This window comes from Equus przewalskii, chromosome 6 (genome assembly GCF_037783145.1).
Source record: "Equus przewalskii isolate Varuska chromosome 6, EquPr2, whole genome shotgun sequence".
In the NCBI taxonomy this organism is placed as follows: Eukaryota; Metazoa; Chordata; class Mammalia; order Perissodactyla; family Equidae; genus Equus; species Equus przewalskii.
In genome coordinates this window covers 25964799-25984559 of record NC_091836.1, presented here as the reverse complement: position 1 = coordinate 25984559, position 19761 = coordinate 25964799, and the positions used below count along the sequence as shown (strand labels likewise).

Sequence of the window (19761 nt, the reverse complement as noted above, 5' to 3'; positions counted from 1 at the left end):
GGACTGTGGAGGGGGCGGGAAAGTACAGTGCGGCGTCTGCAGCTTTGCCGTGCACAAGACGGGTGTTCGAGAAGCCTTTGTTGAATTATTATCATGTATCTGCATCTCCATGTCCCCACTCCTAGTGTTGCTTAGCTTCAATAGTGGTTTGAGTGAATAAATGATTAAAATTGAGAAAAATGACTTAGGCTTGTGTTGGGCTCAGTGCAGAGGGAGAGCTGGGAGCCGGAAGGCCTGTGGTCCAGTCCACGTACTGGCTGTGTGACCTGAAAATGGAGGCCACGCCTCAAGCAGCTGTGAAAACAAATAGGCAATGAATGCAAAAGAGCTCTGCAAACTCTTGCAAAGAGTTAGGAAAGATGAGGACTAATATTCACTAAGTGAGCACTTACTGTGTACCAGACACTTTATTATTTTTTCAATCCTTACATCCACTCTACGAAGTGTTATTTGCACCACATTATACAGACAAGGCTCAGAAAGGTTAAGTAACTTTCCCAACACCACACAGCTAATAAGTGGACAAGTCAGACTTGAACCCAGATATCAGTCTGACTCTAAAGCCCAATGTCTTTCTGTAAAACTCTGAAGCATCCACACCTAAAAGAATAATTACCTTAATTCCTATTTGTTTACATGTAGAATATCTTCATCTATTGGAGATGCTCCCCTGCCTTCAAGGCTGCAACAACGTCACTCTCTCGTTTTCCCTGGTGCCTCCCCTCCCTGGGCAATAGTTCTGGCCTGGGAGCAGGCCAGCTGCTGGCCCAGGTTGCTTCTGATGGCGTGCCAGCTGGGGGAGTAACGGACTATGTTGTGATTGTGTCTCCAGAAAACAGGTTTTTTATTACTTCCCACGGCGGGCTGTACATCTCCGACGTGCAGAAGGAGGACGCCCTCTCCACCTACCGCTGCATCACCAAGCACAAGTACAGTGGGGAGACCCGGCAGAGCAACGGGGCCCGTCTCTCCGTGACAGGTAGGCGAGGGCCGGGGTGAGGGTGCCACCCAGCCCTGGGACTGGGCACGTCCACACCACGGGCTGGGGAGTCCACTGTGTACACAGGGGACTCGGAGACGGAGATTAAGGAACACGGGTACAGAAGCCGCTTGGGGCAGACCTTGTCTAGTTTGGTTTTGGGTGTCCTTCGTATAAAGACTCCACAGGTGAATTCTTTTGAGGAGTATGTACCTGAAGAAGCTTAACTCTCCTAAAGAACTGATATGCTACCACTTGTTAAACAGTAAGGGTTATGGGACCCATCCTCTTTTCCTCTTTTTGCCTTTGCTGCCAGGAAGCTCATAGGTAGAAATCTGATGCTCAAACATAGTAACATAGATTGGATTGGATTGGAATAGATTAGATTAGGGAGGTTCTTGTATCTCTTCACGTCTCTAAGTGTTTTTTAAGATTCTGTTTTATCTATTTATGAGCACCTGTGTATCTCTTGTTGTAGCCCATCTCACAACATTTGAAAGTAGGCAGAATATAATTCAGAATATAATTCATAAAAAAAAATATAATTCATAAACAGAATATAATTTCTTCGTTAAATAGAGGATTCTGATTCTGGATTGGTTATAGCTTCTTAGAAGGGATGGAAGCTAATATTTACTGCATCCCCCCGTGTGCCTGAGATTTCATTCATTTGCGGCCTGTTGGGCACCACACAGCCTTGTGAGGTGTGCGCTGCCCTCCCTACTTTTGCAGGCAAGAAAACCAGATCTTAGGGAAGCCGAGTAACTCGCCCAAACTGTTTAACCAGTCGGAGGCGCAGCCAGGATTCTCACTCCAAGCCCCCTGCCCCCAGCATCCTCCAGCTGCAGACCCCCACGGAAGGGGCCAATTGAAACACAACGTATGTGCCGCCGTCACAGAGAGTAAGGAAGGGCACATGATGCCGCCCCAGGAGGGCCTTCTGGAGCAGTGCTCGTCAAATTCTCTTGACAGTGGCCCACAGACAGACGATTTTATCCTAACCTATGCCGTGCACGCTGGCATCTCCTACGACACGCATTGCAATGCACTCTCATGTTCTCTATTCTATTCTCTCCTATTTTGATTTATCTAAATCTGGTTGCAGCTCACCAAATGGATTTCACAACTTCCTAACAGTTTGTGACCTGCGATTTGAAAATCTCTGCTCTTGAGGGGGTGGGGTTGGAGTGGCTTTTGGAAGGAGGATGAAATGATAGTCAGAACGCCTAGGTTTGGGGACCAGACTCACCAAACCACGCAACCCCTCTGGGCCCCTGGAAAGGAGCTTGAGCATGTGACCGCTCTGACTGCGTGCGCCTCTGACATTCTGTGGTTTGGTGAGGACTTTATCCAGGACCCCGTCTCATTTGCCAGAAGCATTTGGAGGCAAGACCAGGGGAGCAGGAGCCAGGGGGGCGAACATGGGGCTGATTCCCCCTGCGTCTCCAGTGCCTGGCCCTCTGCCTGGCTCATAGTAGGTGCTAGATAAATATCTGTGGAATTAACTGATGCCAAGGGAATCAGTGCTGTCATGTGGGGAGCAGAGAGAGCTGCACTGTGTGGCCCCATCTTTGTGGCTAGACTTTGGAATCTGCAGCCCTGTTCCCAAATGTGTCGGAGTGGTTCCCTTCCAAATTACAGGGACTTGTCTGTATGGTGTTTTGCATCTCATTTGCATGCTTCTCCTATGATGCGGGAGAGGCACAGAAACCCCTCCTGCAGGGCTGCCTCTTTCTCTTACACGAGTAGTTAGCCCCTTCATCTTACTAATCTCACCTCCAGCTTTTGGGGGGAACAAGCAGGCATTCCTCAAAAAAGATACTCTTTCAACTGGAGGATATGTCAGCCCTTCTCCTTCGGCTCTTCATTCCCCACCTGCTGTGAGAAGGGGAGGGGAGGAAGAGGATGAGAACGCCACGCAGAGACTGGGGGAGAAACAGAACCGAGAAACTACACAGAGAGACAAAGACAGGAGACGACAGCAACAGCGTGAAAGAGAGTTAAAGGAAGGAGGAGGGAACGGAGGGGAGCCAAGGGGAAGGGCCCCGTGGAGTGACACAGGCCCTGATGTGATGTGATATGACAAGGCGATCTGTAAGCTGCTTGTCTCGGCAAAAATGCAACAGATCCTGGAAGGAGGCCGTGCAGGGGGGCATGGGTGTCAGGTAGCTCAGGCCTCAGCCTCCAGCCTCACATTTCAGGACCACTCCCAGGATGGCGGGTGGGGATCAGTCATGGGAAAGGCTGGGCATGGGTTTCAGCTGAAATGTATCAGTCTTTAGAGACTGGAGCCCCTTGAGCTTCTGAGGCTGGTGTCCCAGAAGGGTGTGGTCCCTCCCTGGCAGGAAGCTCTGGGCCAACAGCTGGAATCTAGGCATGGAGACATGCAGCTGGGGAGTCCTGAGAGCTGGGTCCTGCCAAGGCACCCAGTGGCTCAGGGGGTCTGAGCCCGGCACACCCCCAAGGGACGGCCACCTCACCCTCTCCCCAGGCATAGAGGCAAGAGGAAGGGGTGAGAGGATACACGTGGCAGCACCTTGTCGTTGGTCATTTGCTGAGGGCAGCAACCATAGCTGTGGCTCTTCAGTCCTCACAAAGTGTTTGATAAAGGAGGAGGGAGGGAAGGGGATGGGCCATGGTGAAGTATATTGGAAAAAGGGCTCGTGAATCAGGCCCAAGTCCCCGTCTTAGCCTCCCCGCCTCACTAGCTGTGCAACCTGCCACAAAATAAATCGTGTTTCCAAACCTCGGCTTCCTCATCTATAAAACGGGAGTGACAAAAGGTCCTCCACAGGGTTGTCATGAGAGTTAAATAGGGTACCGTGGGCAAAAAGCTTAGTGTGGTGTCTAACTCCCAGGAAGCACCCAGTGGCGAGGAGCTGCTGTTTTGATGGTGGCGCTTATCATCGTTCTGTCGTTGCTCCCTTATTATTCCTACTGCATTTCCAAAGTGTGTGTGCGTTGGAGAAGCAACTTTCGTTTTTCTGTATTGTCCAAGATAAGAGGAGGCAGTTGCAAGAATAGTCTGGGCCACCAAAAATACAACCTAATAACAACCATTCTGTACACCTACGTGCTTTTTAGAGCTTACCAAGTGCTTTCATGTGGAATAGGCATTATCATCCACATTTATAAAGGAGGGAAAAACCAGTGACCAGAGAGGCTGAGCGACTGGGCCATGCTCCCAAGCTCGCGGAGGACAATGCCAGGTACAGCAGCCTCCTCGGGGTGCCCCGACCCCCACCCAGCCCATCCCCAGCTCCAACACGCCCCCCGGAGGCTTCTCAGGGCTGGGCCATCTGTCTCCTGGAGCCCTGCCCCAGCCCCTCAGCAGCGCCTGAGCCCCCCGGGCTGCCGCCAGTACACACCGCAGCATTTTACTTCTGCTCCGGAGTAATGAAAGAGGTTTCTTTCCCTCAGAATTTAATTTCACGCCTGAGACTCGGTGATTAATTCTCTCCCCCCTCCCCTTCCTCCACCACCCTGTCGGCCCCTCCGCTTGTAAATTCTGCGGTGTGCCACGGAATTTGTGTATTTTGCATCAATTAAGTGTCACATTGAGTAATTCTTCCCTGGCACCGGGTTTGTTTATCCCGACCATTCCCACGGGGTTGTGGGGGGGAAGAGGCCACAGAAGCTGGCAGGCAGGGAGGGCGGGCGAAGAATAGTAATTGCCGGGCACATCTGCATAGTGATATAGCATCCGTCAAGCTCCGTGACACACATTTGCCGTTGCTGCCGACAACAACCTTCCGAGATCTGGAGGCGGCACTGTCACCTCCACCGTGCAGGCGAGGAAACTCAGGCTCTGAGAGATCATCCGACTCACCCAAGGTCACACAGCTTCTCAGTGACCCGGGCAGGACCTGCACGTAGGTCTCATGATGCCCCGCCCGGCTCCTTCTGAAAAGCAGTGGAAGGTGGGAAGGGAGCAGAGTCTTCTGGAAGGTCTTTCCCCAGAGAGGAGAATTCCTAGCCCAGCCCTCTCCAAGGCAGACGAGCTGAGGACAGAGGAAATTTCCCATTAGTCAAGGAGGACATAGACGGGGGTCAGCCGCGCCCACTATTCACTCTTGGGCAAAATTCAGTATTAGATTATTCCGTCTCGGGTCCCATTGACGGAGCAAGGGCGCGGAGAGACCTGATTTCTGATCTTGGCTCTGCAGTGTGATCCTGAGCAGGTCACTGCACCTCTCTGGTCTCAGAGTTCGCCTCTGTGCTCTCCAAGGTCCCTAAGCCAGCTCTACTAGTCTGTAAGCCTATCAAGTTGTCAGGGTGGAGAAATCAGAGCACCGGCCCACCCTGCGCCTGAGGGCCCCATTCATCCTCCCCCAGACAGTAATGGCTCCATGGCCCCTGCTCTGTGCCAGGCACGGGAGACACAGCAGTGGATCAGTACAGTCTCAACCTGTTCGCGGCCTCCCAGGGCCTGTGCTGACTGGTGGTGGAAGGCCGTGGAGGAAGCAGCGACAGTGGTGGCCTCTGGGAAGCGAAATGGGTGGGGGGCAGGGGCAGGGGTGAGCGAGACTCCCTTCATGCTATACTCTTGTATACTTTCTGAACTTCTGCCATGTGCATATATTACACTTTTTAAATTTTTCTTTAAAAAGAAAGGGTTGTTTGAAAATAAAATGAAAGAAAAAGAAAATGCTATGGGAGTCCAGCGAGACTGGCCTGGGGGAGACATCCAGAGGGGCGACATTGAAGCTGGTCTGTGGATGATGACTAGGAGGTGGCTGAGCAGAGTGAGCTGGCTGGGCACCCAGGTGGGCGACAGGGTGATGGCGCAGCACACCACAGTGGACAACTGCTGAGATGAGAGGGGAGGGGAGCAGTGGAGGCAGGCTAGGCAGGACGTGGTTGGGACTGGGCCAAAGAAGGCCTGGGGGTTCAGGGTAAGAAGTGTGGGCTGTATCATGTAAGTAAAGGGGGCCGAAGGAGGTTTTACAGCAGGGGAGGCCCCCAGTGGGCAGAAAACCCAGGGAGGCCTTTCATGGAGAACTGGGGCCTTAATCTTCTGCAGGTTAGGGCACAGGTCCCCCAGTCACTGGTTTCTCTTGGTTTGAGAATGCCAAACGAGGAGAATTGTTGGCGGGGAGGGAGGTGGTTCCCAGAAGGCTTCCCTTTGGAATCCTGGGCTCCAGAGGAAATGCACTGGCCTTCTGGGGGTCTGCCCAGATCGCAGGTGGGAGAAGACAGGACGGGGCAGGCGGATTGTTCCCCCATCCTGAGAGGCACCCCCAGTCTGGCCTGAGGCCCAGACCGAGACTTACCAAGAAGTGCAAACTCAAGATGCCATGATTCTCCTATCCAGGGGGTCCCTGCTCCCGAGTCTGGGCCAGACTCCAGGGACTGTTGGTATGAAACGAGCTCTCATGCACACTCCCTCCCTCTCTGCTCCTCTTGCCCTGTTTCCCTCTTTCCATCTGTCTATCTGTCTGTCATTCTAGCCTAGTCTGCCCGCCTTATCCTCTCCTCCCCTGAGCCCCTGCTCCCAATCACAGCTCTCAGGGCCTCCATCGGGCCTGAGTAGGAGAGTTTGGGCCAGAATCTGAGGCTCAGGGAGACACGTGAGCCCCCTCGCTGGGTCTGGCTCACTCTGGGCAGTGGGCAGCAGGTTCCTGTTCTGGGTACTTGCCTTCCCTCCCTCACCCCCTGCACCCCACCCAGGGCTGGCTGGGGCTGCTGATGCTGTCTGCCTTCCAGACCCTGCCGAGTCGATTCCCACCATCCTGGACGGCTTCCACTCCCAGGAAGTGTGGGCTGGCCACACCGTGGAGCTGCCCTGCACCGCCTCTGGCTACCCCATCCCTGCCATCCGCTGGCTTAAGGACGGCCGGCCTCTCCCAGCTGACAGCCGCTGGACCAAGCACATCACGGGGCTGACCATCAGTGACCTGCGGACCGAGGACAGCGGCACCTACATTTGTGAGGTCACCAACACCTTCGGCTCAGCAGAGGCCACAGGCACCCTCACGGTCATCGGTGAGTGCAGGATGCCCCTCTTCCAGCCCCAGTAACCTTTGAGAGCACCACAGTGTGACAGAGAGGGGCATGGGGGCAGCTGCCCCTGCCTCTGGCTGGCTCCAGGGGATAATCCCCTGGTTGAGGAAGGCAGTTTGGTGCCCTGGGAAAACCTCTGGGTTTGAAATCAGAAGACTTGCCTTTTGGTTCTGGCATTATCAGACTGACTTTGGGCAAATCACCTAACCATGATCATTGCCTCCATGTCCTTTTCTGAAAAATAGGGTAATGATCCTGGCCTTCCGACCTCCCAGAGGTCACGTGGGTCAGAAGGGATGATGAGGGTGATGGAGAGAGGTTAACAGGGCTTCCTGGCTTGTTGGGAGGAGGCGGTGTCTGTATTAAAGAAAACAATGCTGATGTTAATCAATTAGAGAGGACATATGTACCCCATCCGAGGCGACATTCAGAATATTTAGAATAATTGATAGGGGCACTGATCGGTCAGATCAGGCACTGGGTGTAAACAACCAAGCCAGCCTTTCCAGGACCTGCCAGCTGGATATCAGCTCTGGTCCTTCCTGTTCCTCCCCCATCCCAGAGCCCCAGGGGTCCAGGGAGCCCCGAGGGAGAGCAGGGGGCCTTAGCAGACCCCTGCTGCTACTGCTGCTGAGCCCCCGAGCGGGCAGAGAAGTCGAGGCAATGGGGCTGATGCCAGAAAAGAGCCCTGAAGGAAGATTCTTGAAAGTTAGGGGCTTCCTTTACCCCCGACTCCTGCCCCTCCCTTATGTGACCCTGCCTCTGTTGCCCCATCTGTAAAATGAAGAGGCCATTCCAGCTCAGGTATCCAGAGTCTGACTCTCTGAGCTCCCTGCTCTCTAGGCTGCAGGGAAGGTGCTGGCAGCAGGGGGGCTGGGATTCAGAGAGCTTCAGGGAATTTCACTCCTGTGAGGCCCTGAAGGTGGTACCTGATGGCATCTTGAGGGTCGTTTCCTCCAGGCAGTGAAGGAGGCTGTCCAGAGGTGGTCCCACCCCCATCCTACAGAAGGTTCCCTCTGCCACAGAGATTGAAGCTCTCCTCCCACCTCACCACCTGTCTCATGAGCAGAGAGCTGCCAAACTGCGGACCCTTGGGTGGGCCAGAGAACCACAGAGCCTGCCCCCTCCTGGGCTGGCCTCCTGGGCCTGGTGTCCTGTCACCCTCAGCCCAGATGTGTGCCCAGTGTCCTCCCCACAGTGAAGAGGTCTGGATGGGTGGAGTGCGTTTATCTGCAGGGCTGGGAGGAAGCCCTCCCAAGCGAATTCACCGGAAGCTGGAGGAGCAGAAAGAGCCCCAGGAAGCGCTCTGGGAGTGACAGTGCATGATACAAATGCTTGGGTTAAAATGCCACCGGCCCACTTCAGGGCCTAGGGCTTCCTCGTGCACAGACAAGCCCTAAAGCTCGGAGCAGGCAGACAGAAGGACAGGAGTTGGTACCCACCCCTTTTCGCCCTAAGCACTGTCCAAAATGGTTTGGTCTAATATTACCTTCACCCCCTCCCCCACCCTCCTGCTATACACACACCACACACTCATGCTCACACCTGCATACACACACACACACTGTCCCAGGGAACAGGTGAGGAGGGCAACATACCCCCCAATCCTTGGGGAATTAGCAACTGACTGGGTACTTTGGTGTTCACAGCTCCTGCCCCAGCACACACAGGCCAGCAGGTACTTAAATGCACACAGGCAGATGTGTTAAAAGTTGACACGCCCACTTCCCCGTACACACATGCACACGTGTAATAGTGCCTGTGCACATACACAGACATGCACTTTTCTCCACCCTAACATGCTCACATCCTAGCACACGCTCACAGCTCTACAATAAGTAACTGCCTCCAGCTGTGTGCACACCCCACTGCCCCGTATGCATAGGTAGCCCTGATCCTCCTCTGATGCTCAGCTCCCACCGTCCCTCACACTGGGCTTGGCTGGACAACCAGGTTCAATGGGAAGTGACATAGCCTTTCTCTGTCTTCCATCCTCTCTGACTGCCCCTCTCTGCCAACTTCATGGACAAGAAAGCAATGTTTTTCCTAGCCACCGCCCCCCCCCCCAGGCGCATCCTGCCACCAAGCCGGTGCAGGGGCAGTGAGTTCAGAGCGGCTGGCTGGCAGAGCCCTGGAGCCCTGGCTGGTGACTAGGACAAGCAGGATGCCACCCGCCTTTTGGTGCTCTGACGTTTCCTGAGCAGCAGCAGCCCTGGGAGCCAGCAGGGACAGCCGCGCATCAGTCGACTCGTGTGTGATGTGACTGTACCCCACCTAGCCGGGGCCTGCCATCCCCCCATCCTGCAGGCTGCCTCACTGGGGGTCCCAGGCTCCTGCAGCCCTCAGCCTCTTGCATAGAACACCAAGCCCATGGAGATCAGGGGAGAGAGGCCAGCTTGGGGTGGGTCACCAGCCAGCCAGGCAGACAATCAGTAAACGTGACTCAGGCAGCCGTAGGGATGGAAAGATGAGAGACGCTACCCTGCTGTCAAGTGGCTCACAGTCCAGAGGGAGAGACAGGCACAAAGAGGGGCTTAAAAGACCACGTGCTTAGAGCAGTGTCAGTTACACACAGAAAGGCCCAGAAGAGGGGTCCTTAACCCAGCCTGGGAGGGAAGTGATGTCCAGGAAGGCTTCCTGGAGGAGATGACTTGAGCTTAGTGTGAAGGATGAGTGGGAGTTAGGCAAAGAAAACAGAGCTCTAGGCAGAGGCCTTGGGGCAAGAAGTAGCCCAGGATGTGCAGGAACCACAGGCAGGTTGCTGTGCAGCAGAGGTGACAACAGAAGGAGGGGTCAGGTCCCCAAGGGCCTCGACGGCCCTGAATGCCATGCTGAGTCTTTGAGCGCCGTGGAAGTTCTGAGCAGGGCAGTGGCCGGCTGCAGCGTGGAGGAGGGATAGATGGACACCGGGAGAAGGGAGGCAAGAAGGAGGGTACCGCATGGGTCCAGGCCAGGAGCTGCAGCCTGCAGCACAGCAGGGGCGGTCAGACGAAAAGCAGGGACCGACTGGTGCACAGAGAGAAAGTCAGACCAGCAGAAGGTAGCGACTGGTTATCCATATGGGTCTGGGAGACAGGCGGCTGGGCCAAGGGTGCCTCCCTGGTTTCTGGGGTGAGTGACAGGGAGGATGACGAGCTGTCAAGCTCCATCTTCCTTACGAGTTGAACGGAGTTCAGAGAACCGCCCCCCACCCCCACCCCGGGGTAAGGGATGCACATCAAGAAAGCACAGGGCATCATAAGAAATGCAGAGAGAGCTTCTGGCCTGACTCTGCCATTTAACAGATGAGTAAACTGAGGCCTAGAGAGGGGCATGCAGTACTCCCAGTCCCCCCACAACCAGGGCCTCCTGATTCCCAGGGCCTTTTGTGACCACGGCCCACCCCCAGCCACACTCCACCCACAGTAAGCCCTTTTTCTTTTCTTTTCCTCCTCGCGGTTCCCCTCACCTCTCTCCGGCCCGGCCCAGACCCCCTTCACGTGACCCTGACACCAAAGAAGCTGAAGACGGGCATCGGCAGCACCGTCATCCTCTCCTGCGCCCTGATGGGCTCCACGGAGTTCACCATCCGCTGGTACCGCAACACCGAGCTGGTGCTGCCCGACGAGGCCATCTCCATCCGCGGGCTCAGCAACGAGACCCTGCTCATCACCTCCGCGCAGAAGAGCCACTCCGGCGCCTACCAGTGCTTCGCCACGCGCAAGGCCCAGACCGCCCAGGACTTCGCCATCATCGTGCTTGAGGGTGAGCTGCAGCCGCGGGGAGAGGGGGGTGGGCTCAGGGCTCCCAAAGCCCCTACCGGAGGCGCCCGCCGCGGGCTCCCTACCTCTGCTCCTGATAGGAGGCGTTTACCTAGCGCTTTCTACGCACCAGGCAGACGCACTATCTTACTTCAACCTCCGAGGAGCCCCGTGTGCAGATCATTTTTTTATTGTTACTTATTTTGCAGTTGAGGATACTGAAGCTTCGGTCACTTGCCCGAGGTCACACAGATTTGAGCTTGGGTCTCTTAGCTATCATACTGTGTTGCCTCTGCCCTCCAAAATTACTAGGACTTCACTATTAAAGGATCTTCTTTAGAATCTCAAAGGCTTTCCATCCCAGAGGCCCTTCCCTTCCTAGAAGAGTGCCAGGAGCCTCCGGACTTTTAAATCCTCTCCCTGCCTGAGGCCTCTTCACCGTAGGCCCTGTTTCTTACCAGGGACTCGGGTTTCTGCCTGCTTCTCTCCCCGTAAAGCTGCGGTCACCCAGGGTTCCTCACTCAGCACAGCTGTGTATGGTGGTTCAGGTTGTTCACTGCACAAAGTGCCCAACCAAGAGGGTGAATAAGGACTGACATCCAGCTTGCCCTCCACTTGCCGTGCCGTGAGGCCTGGCACTGGGCTGTGACCCCACAGAGGAGGCACCTTTTTCTTCTTTGCACAAAGATATAGTGAGGCTTAGCAGAGGCCCCATCCTTACCAACAAATTTAGAGGTTCCCCAGCTCCTTTGTTGCTAAGGAAACAAAACAAAATAATCCTATTGCCTCTGATGATTTTTCACTGTAGTAACAGAGGCACCAAACCCAGGCAAGCCCCATGGGCATCAGGCTCCCACATGGGTCCATGTGACAGGTAGACCTATGGGTCCTCATTCCTTGGGGGTGGGACGTGGGAGCTGGGCACCCCTGGAACCTAAGCCCTCATCCCCCACCCTGAAGACAGTGCCCAGCAACTTCCCCCTGCGGCCCTCGCCGCCTCCTGTCCTGCCAGATCCCTGGTCTCTCTTCCCAATGAGGAGGCACACCAGCCAGGCACAGCCTAGCTTCAAATGGGTGCCTTTCATCTCAGGGGCCCCCCTGTCTGAACCACTCCCCACCTGGGAGCAGACCACCCCCTGCCCAGCGCATTTTCTCTCTGAGAAGACAGCCATTGATGGCCAGTTTGGAGCAGAGACGTGGAAAATGAGGCTGGTGGGAGGGGGAGAGTGTATGGGGGGGGGGGGAGGGGCGGGGACAGCCAGAAATGGAGGGCACAGGGAAAGAGAGAGGAGGGGCCGTAGGCAGTGGTCCCTGGTGGGCAGTCCCAGGCTCTGCCAGGCACCAGGCTCTCCCCAGGTTTTAGATACGGGTCTCCACCAGAAACGGGGGCAGGGGCTGGCAGACTGGCCGAGCCTCTGTTGGCATCAGCATGTGGGTGTGAAGTGTGGGTCGGATGTAGGGTGCCATGTTACACTTGCTTTCTTTCCTATGCTTGTTTTGCTCTTTTGCTTTTTTAAGTATTTAACGCCAGTTTTAATCCTTTACAAGAGTCCTGCGTGGAAGGATGGCCAGGGTTAATAATTACATCCCTCCTGTGCCATGTGAGGACATTGGGGCACGGGGGTTAATTGTCTTGTTCAAGGTTATTCGGTCACGGCCGCAGACCCCCCACCGCCCCTGCCCTGGGCAGCTTGCATTTTAAGCCTCCACCTTGAGGGCTTTTGCTAACAGGGCTACCACCCCCTCCTGCTGGAATGAAAGCTGGAGTCGGACTCTGCAGGTCCGGCCAGGTCAGTCCTGGTTCCACAACACCGTTAACCTCTGAGCCGCTGCATCAGTATTAATAAAGGGAGGAGAAAGAGGCGACAACGAAAAAGTGGAGGGCAGCTAACATTTATTAAGCACCTGCAAAGCACTGTGCTGAGCACCTTTACTGCATTAACTCATTTAATCCCTCACTGCGTCAGCATGTGGAATGTACACTCATTATCCCCGTTATCTCCATCCTCCGCAGATAAGAGATGGAAAGACTCAGAGAGGTGAAGTAACTTGCCCAAAGACACGGAGGTAACAGGTTGCTGAGGGAAGATTCAAATCAGGAGTGTTAATACAAGTGCAATCGTAGTTGGTACCTCCCAGGGTTTTTTGGATAGCGCATGAATTGATGTACAGGAAAGTCTATTATTATATTATTATTATGGCTGCTGCTCCCACTCCTCCTCCTGCTGGGGTGGGGTGGCCTGGTGGGACAGTCTCTCCATGGCTCAGTGACCCTGAGGGGGGCTCCTCGCTCCCTGCAGATGGCACGCCCCGAATCGTCTCGTCCTTCAGCGAGAAGGTGGTCAACCCCGGGGAGCAGTTCTCGCTGATGTGTGCGGCCAAGGGCGCCCCGCCCCCCACTGTCACCTGGGCCCTGGACGATGAGCCCATCCTGCGGGACGGAAGCCACCGCACCAACCAGTACACCATGTCCGACGGCACAACCATCAGCCACATGAACGTTACGGGCCCCCAGATCCGCGACGGGGGCGTGTACCGGTGCACGGCGCGGAACTCGGTGGGCAGTGCTGAATATCAGGCGCGAATAAACGTAAGAGGTGCCTGTCTACATTTAAATATCAGAATAGGCTTTTGAGTTCCTTTGCCATCTTTGTGGTGACCATTATTCTTGTGGTGATTAGTACTTATTATTGGTCGTCATTTTGATTTTAGTAGCGGTCTCTCTCCTCTTTCTCCCCCTCTTCCCTGTCCTCTGGAGGTCCCAGCGTCCATTCTTGTGTGTGTGTGTGTCTGGTACAGTTCACCCCCCATTACATTCCCACCGCCTTCCTCCCTCTTCTCTCCCGCAACCTGACCTGCCCCCCCACCCCATTCCTCCCCATCAAATCTCTCTGGCCCCAGGTACCCTGAGCGCCCCACCAGCATCCACCAGCCCCACTAGAGCCTTGCAAGGACAAGGACAGAAGGGGCAGTGGGGCCAGGCTTGACCTTTGGTGGGATGTCCACCAAACCTGTGTTCCCAGTGTCCTCCCACTGAGCCGTCCCCCAAACGCTCCAGGAGATGTAAGCAGCCAGGAGCCAGGCGTCATCTTCTCCCAAACTGCCATCCCCCTCCTGCCCCCCAAGGCCCAAGCCATCAAGAGCAGGAGGCTCAGGGGCTGGCCTGGTGGTGCAGCGGTTAAGTTTGCATGTTCCGCTTTGGCAGCCCGGGGTTCACCAGTTCAGATCCCGGGTGTGGACATGGCACCGCTTGACAAGCCATGCTGCGGTAGGCGTCCTACATACAAAGTAGAGGAAGATGGGCATGGATGCTAGCTCAGGGCCAGTCTTCCTCAGCAAAAAGAGGAGGATTGGCAGCAGATGTTAGCTCAGGGCTAATCTTCCTCAAAAAAAAAAAAAGAGGAGGAGGCCCAGGCTGGGTGGGGTCACCCTAAGGCAGGCACCTCCAAGCGGGGGAAGGAGTCCTCAAGGTGATCCTCCCCATATCACTTCTCCAAGTCACTGTGGTGAGAACAGAGTCTCCTCCGAAGCTCTCTGCAGCCCTGTGGGGTCAGACTGGTCCTCATCTGACCCTATCAGTGACCCCTGACCCCCAGGCAGAGGAGGAGCAGGGGAGGAGGAGGGAAGAGGCGCTGGTCCGGGGCACTGCTGGCTGCCATGGGGGTAGGGCAGGGGCGCGGGGAGTGCATGTTAAATTCACCTGTGCTGCATCTCCAGCCCCACCTGAGGAACGTGGCCTCCCATTCGGCCACCCTCCTGCCCTCTCCTCTGAATTGGAAGCGAGCAGAGCTGCAGGGTCCCGGGAGATCCCTGGTCCAGCCCTTCATCTGCTGGAGGGGGTGGGACCTGAAGCCCAGAGTTTCTGGTCCCCACTGCAGCACTGTCCCTGCCTGCTGGCCTCTGAGCCCCTGTACAGCTCCCACATTGCCATCTGCCCAGTGACCCAGCTGACGACACTCCCTCCCCACAGCCACTGTGATCAGAGCCACCCGTTTATAGTCCCTTCTCAGGGACCCACAAAACACATTTACGTGTTGAAAGAAAATCACCAACTCACCCAGTGAAGACCTTCCTATTGTCTTTAAATATTTAATGTACATAAGATCCTTTTTGGTACAGACCATTATGAGCAAGTCAAATGAAGATAACAAAATCTCCACATGTCCATTTTAACCCCAAAATTTTAATCTCCTTGTAAATGAGGACTCGCCCTCCCAAACCCCAGTCATTTCTTGGTGAGGCTTCGGTTTGCCCACACCCCATCCCATTAGGGGAATGGATTCTTGCCCCAGGCATGAATGGAACGTGTCTGTTTGCCACTATTTGAAGCTAGTTACAGAGTCCTGGAGAGACCACGGGTGTCCCCAGTTCCAGCCTCTGCCTTCAGCCTTGTAATGAAGTTCTCTCCCTCCCCCCGCCGAATTTCCATGACAGTTTCAGAGGCCAAGCAACTGAGAAGAGCATCCCAGGGTGGCGCCTGACTGTCTCTGGCTAACCACACCACTTGCTCCTCCTCTCTTCCTCCTCCTCCCTCCTGACTTCTGCCCAGGCCCTCCCAGCATCCGGGCGATGAGGAACATCACAGCGGTCGCCGGGCGGGACACCCTTATCAACTGCAGGGTCATCGGCTACCCCTACTACTCCATCAAGTGGTACAAGGACGCCCTGCTGTTGCCGGACAACCACCGCCAGGTGGTGTTCGAGAATGGGACCCTCAAGCTGACCGACGTGCAAAAGGGCATGGACGAAGGGGAGTACCTGTGTAGCGTCCTCATCCAGCCCCAGCTCTCCATCAGCCAGAGTGTCCACGTGGCTGTCAAAGGTAGGCCTCCCCCAGACCGCAGCCCACCTGCTCCCCAGGACTGTGGGTCCCTCTCCGGCCAGCCGCTCAGGGAGCAGCAGGCAATCCTGAGTGAGTAGAAGGCCGAGGAAGAGAAGGCCTAGGCCTGGTGTTTGGGAGAAAGCAGGCAGGGTAGAAGCCTGGGGTGACACAAGAAGGCCATGAGTACATCTATACCCACGTCCCCTCTGTGGGCTGCAGGACGAGGCAGCTCTGACCACAGGGGCAGGAGGGGCCAGTGACACAAAAAGAGGAGCCAGGTCACCTTCTGGGCCAGAGGCCTAGGTCAGAGCTGGCAGGCTGTATCAGTCTCCTGATGTCAGCCTGGAGCAACCAAGAACTCAGCAGGGGCCCCCAGAGACCAACAAGAGGAGGTGAGGGGCAGGAGCAGGAGGCTGGTGGAGGGAGTCACGTAGGGGCCCCGACTCCCTGCTGGGGCACAGACTGGCCGGCTCAGGCCACGCTCACCAGATTGGCAAGGACCTTTCAACTGCTGATGCTGCTTGAGGCCTGGAAAGCACCTCTTGGTGCTTGAGAACCTCCTCCCTCCCAGGTGCTTCACACTCACTGCGGGGCAGGTCTGTGTTCTGTGTCAGGGCACTGAGCACAGGGCCTGGTACACGGCTGCCATTCAGTAGACGTCTGTGGGTTAAATGAGTGAGTGGATATAAACGAGCAAATGAATGAGTGTGGGAGTAAAGCCGGCTGTGCCCTTGGTTCTGGGGCTGTGCAGGTGTGTGAAGATCCTTCCCAAATACATTCTTTGGAACTGGCAGGCCTGGAGACTGTGTGGGCAGTGGGTGAAAGTGAGGTAGCCTGGTGGCTCTGGGGCAGGACAGGGAGGGAGAACCTGCCGGGCCCGGCTGAGGGCAGGTTACTGAAAGCCAGGCAGCTGGAATGTGAAGTCACTAAGTCAGTGATGGCCGTGATGGGGAAAGGGCTTACGTCCATTCTGAAGAGCCAGGATGGGCTCAAGCATGGGAGGATATGCAAAGGGCTGACCTGTGTAGCCTGAGGCTCTGGAAGGGTGAAGATGGCAGCCTGGGGCTCCACATGGAAGGAGAGGGGCCTGTGGTCTCCAGCCACCATCCTGGTCTCCAGCACCAGAATGCGATCATTACAATAATATGACAGATGTAATTGTGGAGGGCCCACCACATGCCAGTCCCGTGCTAGATGCTCTCCACGCACTGTTTCATTTCACCCGACGCTGCCCACTCATCTAAGGCAGCTACCATTTCATCCCCAGTTTCCAGGGCAGAAAACTGAGGCACAGAAGAGTTAACTCAGATGTCCTCCGGAATCAGAAGTTTTCCCGGGTCTGTCTAACTCCAGACCCTGGACTCTAACCCACAGTGACCCAGAGCAGGGGAAGGGCAGGCTGGGAAGAGGCAGGTTCCTATGCTTGTGCCCAGGAGTAAAGGAAGAGAGCTTCTGGGAGCACCTGAGAGGGAGTCAGGAACCAGGAGGGGAAGGCTAGCCCAGGCCCTGGGGCCCACTGGAATGAAGCAAAGCAGAGGAGTCTGGGCCTGCGAAGGGGCCCTGGCCCATGGGAAGGCCCCAGAGGGTCCCAGACCCCTGGTTTCTTTTGCGCCAAGAATGAAAGCAGGATTGAATGGAGGCCCTGTGGACAGGACCAGAGAAGTGTGGGAGAAGGAAGAGTTTGGGGAGTCACCTGCTGCCTTTGGTTTGGCCCCATCAAGTATGCAGACATGATGGGGCATCCAGGTGGAAGTGTCCACAGAACAGCTGGAAAAACTGAACGGCAGCAGCGAAAGGCAGGTCAGCATTTCTCTCCCAAGCTCCTTGTCACCCGGGCTCACCCTCGTCGGCGCACGCGGGCCATGTCACATGCATCCTGTGCACCCAACACCTGTCACAGTGCCCCACAGTGAGTGTTTCTTGAACTGAAACTGAGACTGTGATCTGGGTTGGAGTGACTTACTGGGAAGCCTGACTTTGAGCCCTGAGAATTGGGGGTTATGTGGCCCTCTCAGCCCTGGGGAGGAGAGAGGAGACCCTTACAATATCTGCCTCCTGCCGCCGGGCAGCTGCACCCCAGCCAGGCCGAGGGGCATCCTGGCCACCTTCTCAGCCTAATGCCTCTGCCCAGCCCAGGGGCCTTGTGCCAGCAGGAACCTCACAACCCCCAGGCCACATTCTCAGCTTGGTGGCCCTGGAATACAGAGCAGCCTGCCTCACCCCTCCTGGCATCGTGGGCCGCCTGTATCCATTTCTGTTACAAGCAGCGGACCGAGAGTTTACAGTGTAAACATCACATATTAAAACATCTAACCTTTGCTCTACTCCTTCTGCCTGCCCGCACCAGCGAGCATTTGGCCGGGTTTGTTGGCTTAAAAAAAAATAACAGGGCTCCAGCGAGCCTCAGAGTACGCAGAACATCCTGAAAGCTGCCTCTGCACATCAATTATTCAGCCCCATTCAGGGAGCGATCAGTCCTAATGAATTGAATCTGATGCATTCCGTCTGAGCGACTCGCTGGGCCTGTTGTGATTGTGCTGAGCGACAGTGTGTCCCCCAGCCCAGGGGGAGGGAAGGAGGAGTGTGCGTGTGTGCGTGTGTGATCCTAGAGGGCAGAGCCCATGCACCAGGCACGTGTGTCTCCCAGCACCCAGCATAAGCTTGGCCTTCATAAAGCGGGGGGAGGGGAAGGAGGGGGTATAGTGTACACATCTGCCCTTCCGCATCCTCAGAGTCTGAAAATCCAGCCCTAGAAGGGGTATTATTGCCTGTTTTCTCTCCAGACCAAGAAACAGCATTTGCATGAGGAGCTCTGGGACCCCTCCCACTCTGAAAGCTCAGGTCCTTCATCCTTGCTCTTTCCCCGACTCCCTCTCCCCACCTTCCCCACCTCATTAGAGTGCACTTTTGCAGAAGAACCCATCAGAGCTGATTATGGGCACGCTGCTTGATTAGCTGATGTGCTGTTCCAAGAGCTACTCAAGGAGGAGGGTGGGAGTGTGCCCCTGGGCGTGGAAAGGGGCCCTGACTGTGGGGGAGGAAGGCACGGGCCCAGGGGTAGCATCCTAGAGCCCACTCCTACCACCTGGCTGGGACGGGTGTCCCACCTGGAGAGGCAGAGCAGAGACCTGGAGTGTAGAAAGGGCGAGGTGGGGGTGGAGCAGGGCACTAGAAGCTGGAGACCAACTGGAAGTCCCCCCACCATCTCTCTGTGGGGCCAAGGCTTCGTGGACTGGGTGGGGCAAAAATCCATGCTGCTCCATGAGCTGGAAAAACAACTGCTGACTCCATTCCTTCTGGGACTGCGTGTCTACTGATGAATTTTTCAAACACAGAGCTAAGAGCAGAACACACCAGACACACATGCACGTGCAGGCACACACATGTGCAGAGACCTGTGCATGAGTATGCATGCACGTACACATTGGTGCACACTGTATGCATGTACATGCAACAAATGTACACACATCAACCTGTGCACTCTTGCACACGTTCACATCCATGCATTCTGGCAGTTACATATAAGCAAATGTTTCCTCTGTCTGTATCCTCCTATAAGGCAATATTCCTGAGCCACAAAAGGTGGCTGCAGGTGGTGCCATATGAATTATTGCCCAAATGAGCCTGCAGTGGCCTGGCGAGGTGGGAGGGGCCGAGGCGAGAGAAGGTGAGGATGCTTTGAGGGCTGTCTGGGCTTCAGTGCGGGTGACACTGACTGGCAGGGGAGAGCCAGGCTGCAGGGAAGGCAAATGCTCATCTCAGGGCACCCAGAGAGATCCTTGGCAAGATGCTAAGGGGAGGGCACATAGATCTAACCTAGATTTGGTGGCTTTAGGGCCCCCTGTAGCTGAAAAATAACGTAGCATAAAAGCATCTCTGGGCACGCAGGCTGAATGTTTAACTAACTAAGAAAGGCAGGGCTGCAACTGGGGCTCCTTGGCGTTGGCTCAGTGAGGGAACATCTCCATCCCCACATCTGAGCCTCTGAGGGCCTCTGGAGCCAAAACAAGGGCATGAAGGGCTTTCTGCCCATGCTCAGCAAGGCCAGGACCAGAAGGTGGTGCCAGGTCCCTGTGGAGAGCAAACAGAAGAGGGCACGCACACACGCTCACACAAACACTCTCACTCCCAAATGCCCATATTCCCCACCCATACTCCTTCCTCTCTCACTGCTCAAACCAGCCCCACCGTGTGCTTGGAGCCTCTGGAGGGGCCCC

The 19761-nt window shown here is 55.6% G+C and overlaps 1 protein-coding gene across 5 annotated transcripts in view; it reads left to right on the top strand.

Moving 5' to 3' along the window:
- Window positions 1–19761, top strand: part of DSCAML1 (DS cell adhesion molecule like 1) — a 339404-nt gene that overhangs the window by 242407 nt on the left and 77236 nt on the right. For all 5 annotated transcript variants that reach the window (XM_070623205.1, XM_008516706.2, XM_070623206.1 and 2 more), the window contains 5 exons: window positions 833–979; window positions 6686–6964; window positions 10451–10726; window positions 13023–13319; window positions 15272–15544. In XM_070623205.1, coding sequence (XP_070479306.1) covers window positions 833–979; window positions 6686–6964; window positions 10451–10726; window positions 13023–13319; window positions 15272–15544 — 1272 coding nt within the window. The remainder of the gene's footprint in view (window positions 1–832; window positions 980–6685; window positions 6965–10450; window positions 10727–13022; window positions 13320–15271; window positions 15545–19761) is intronic.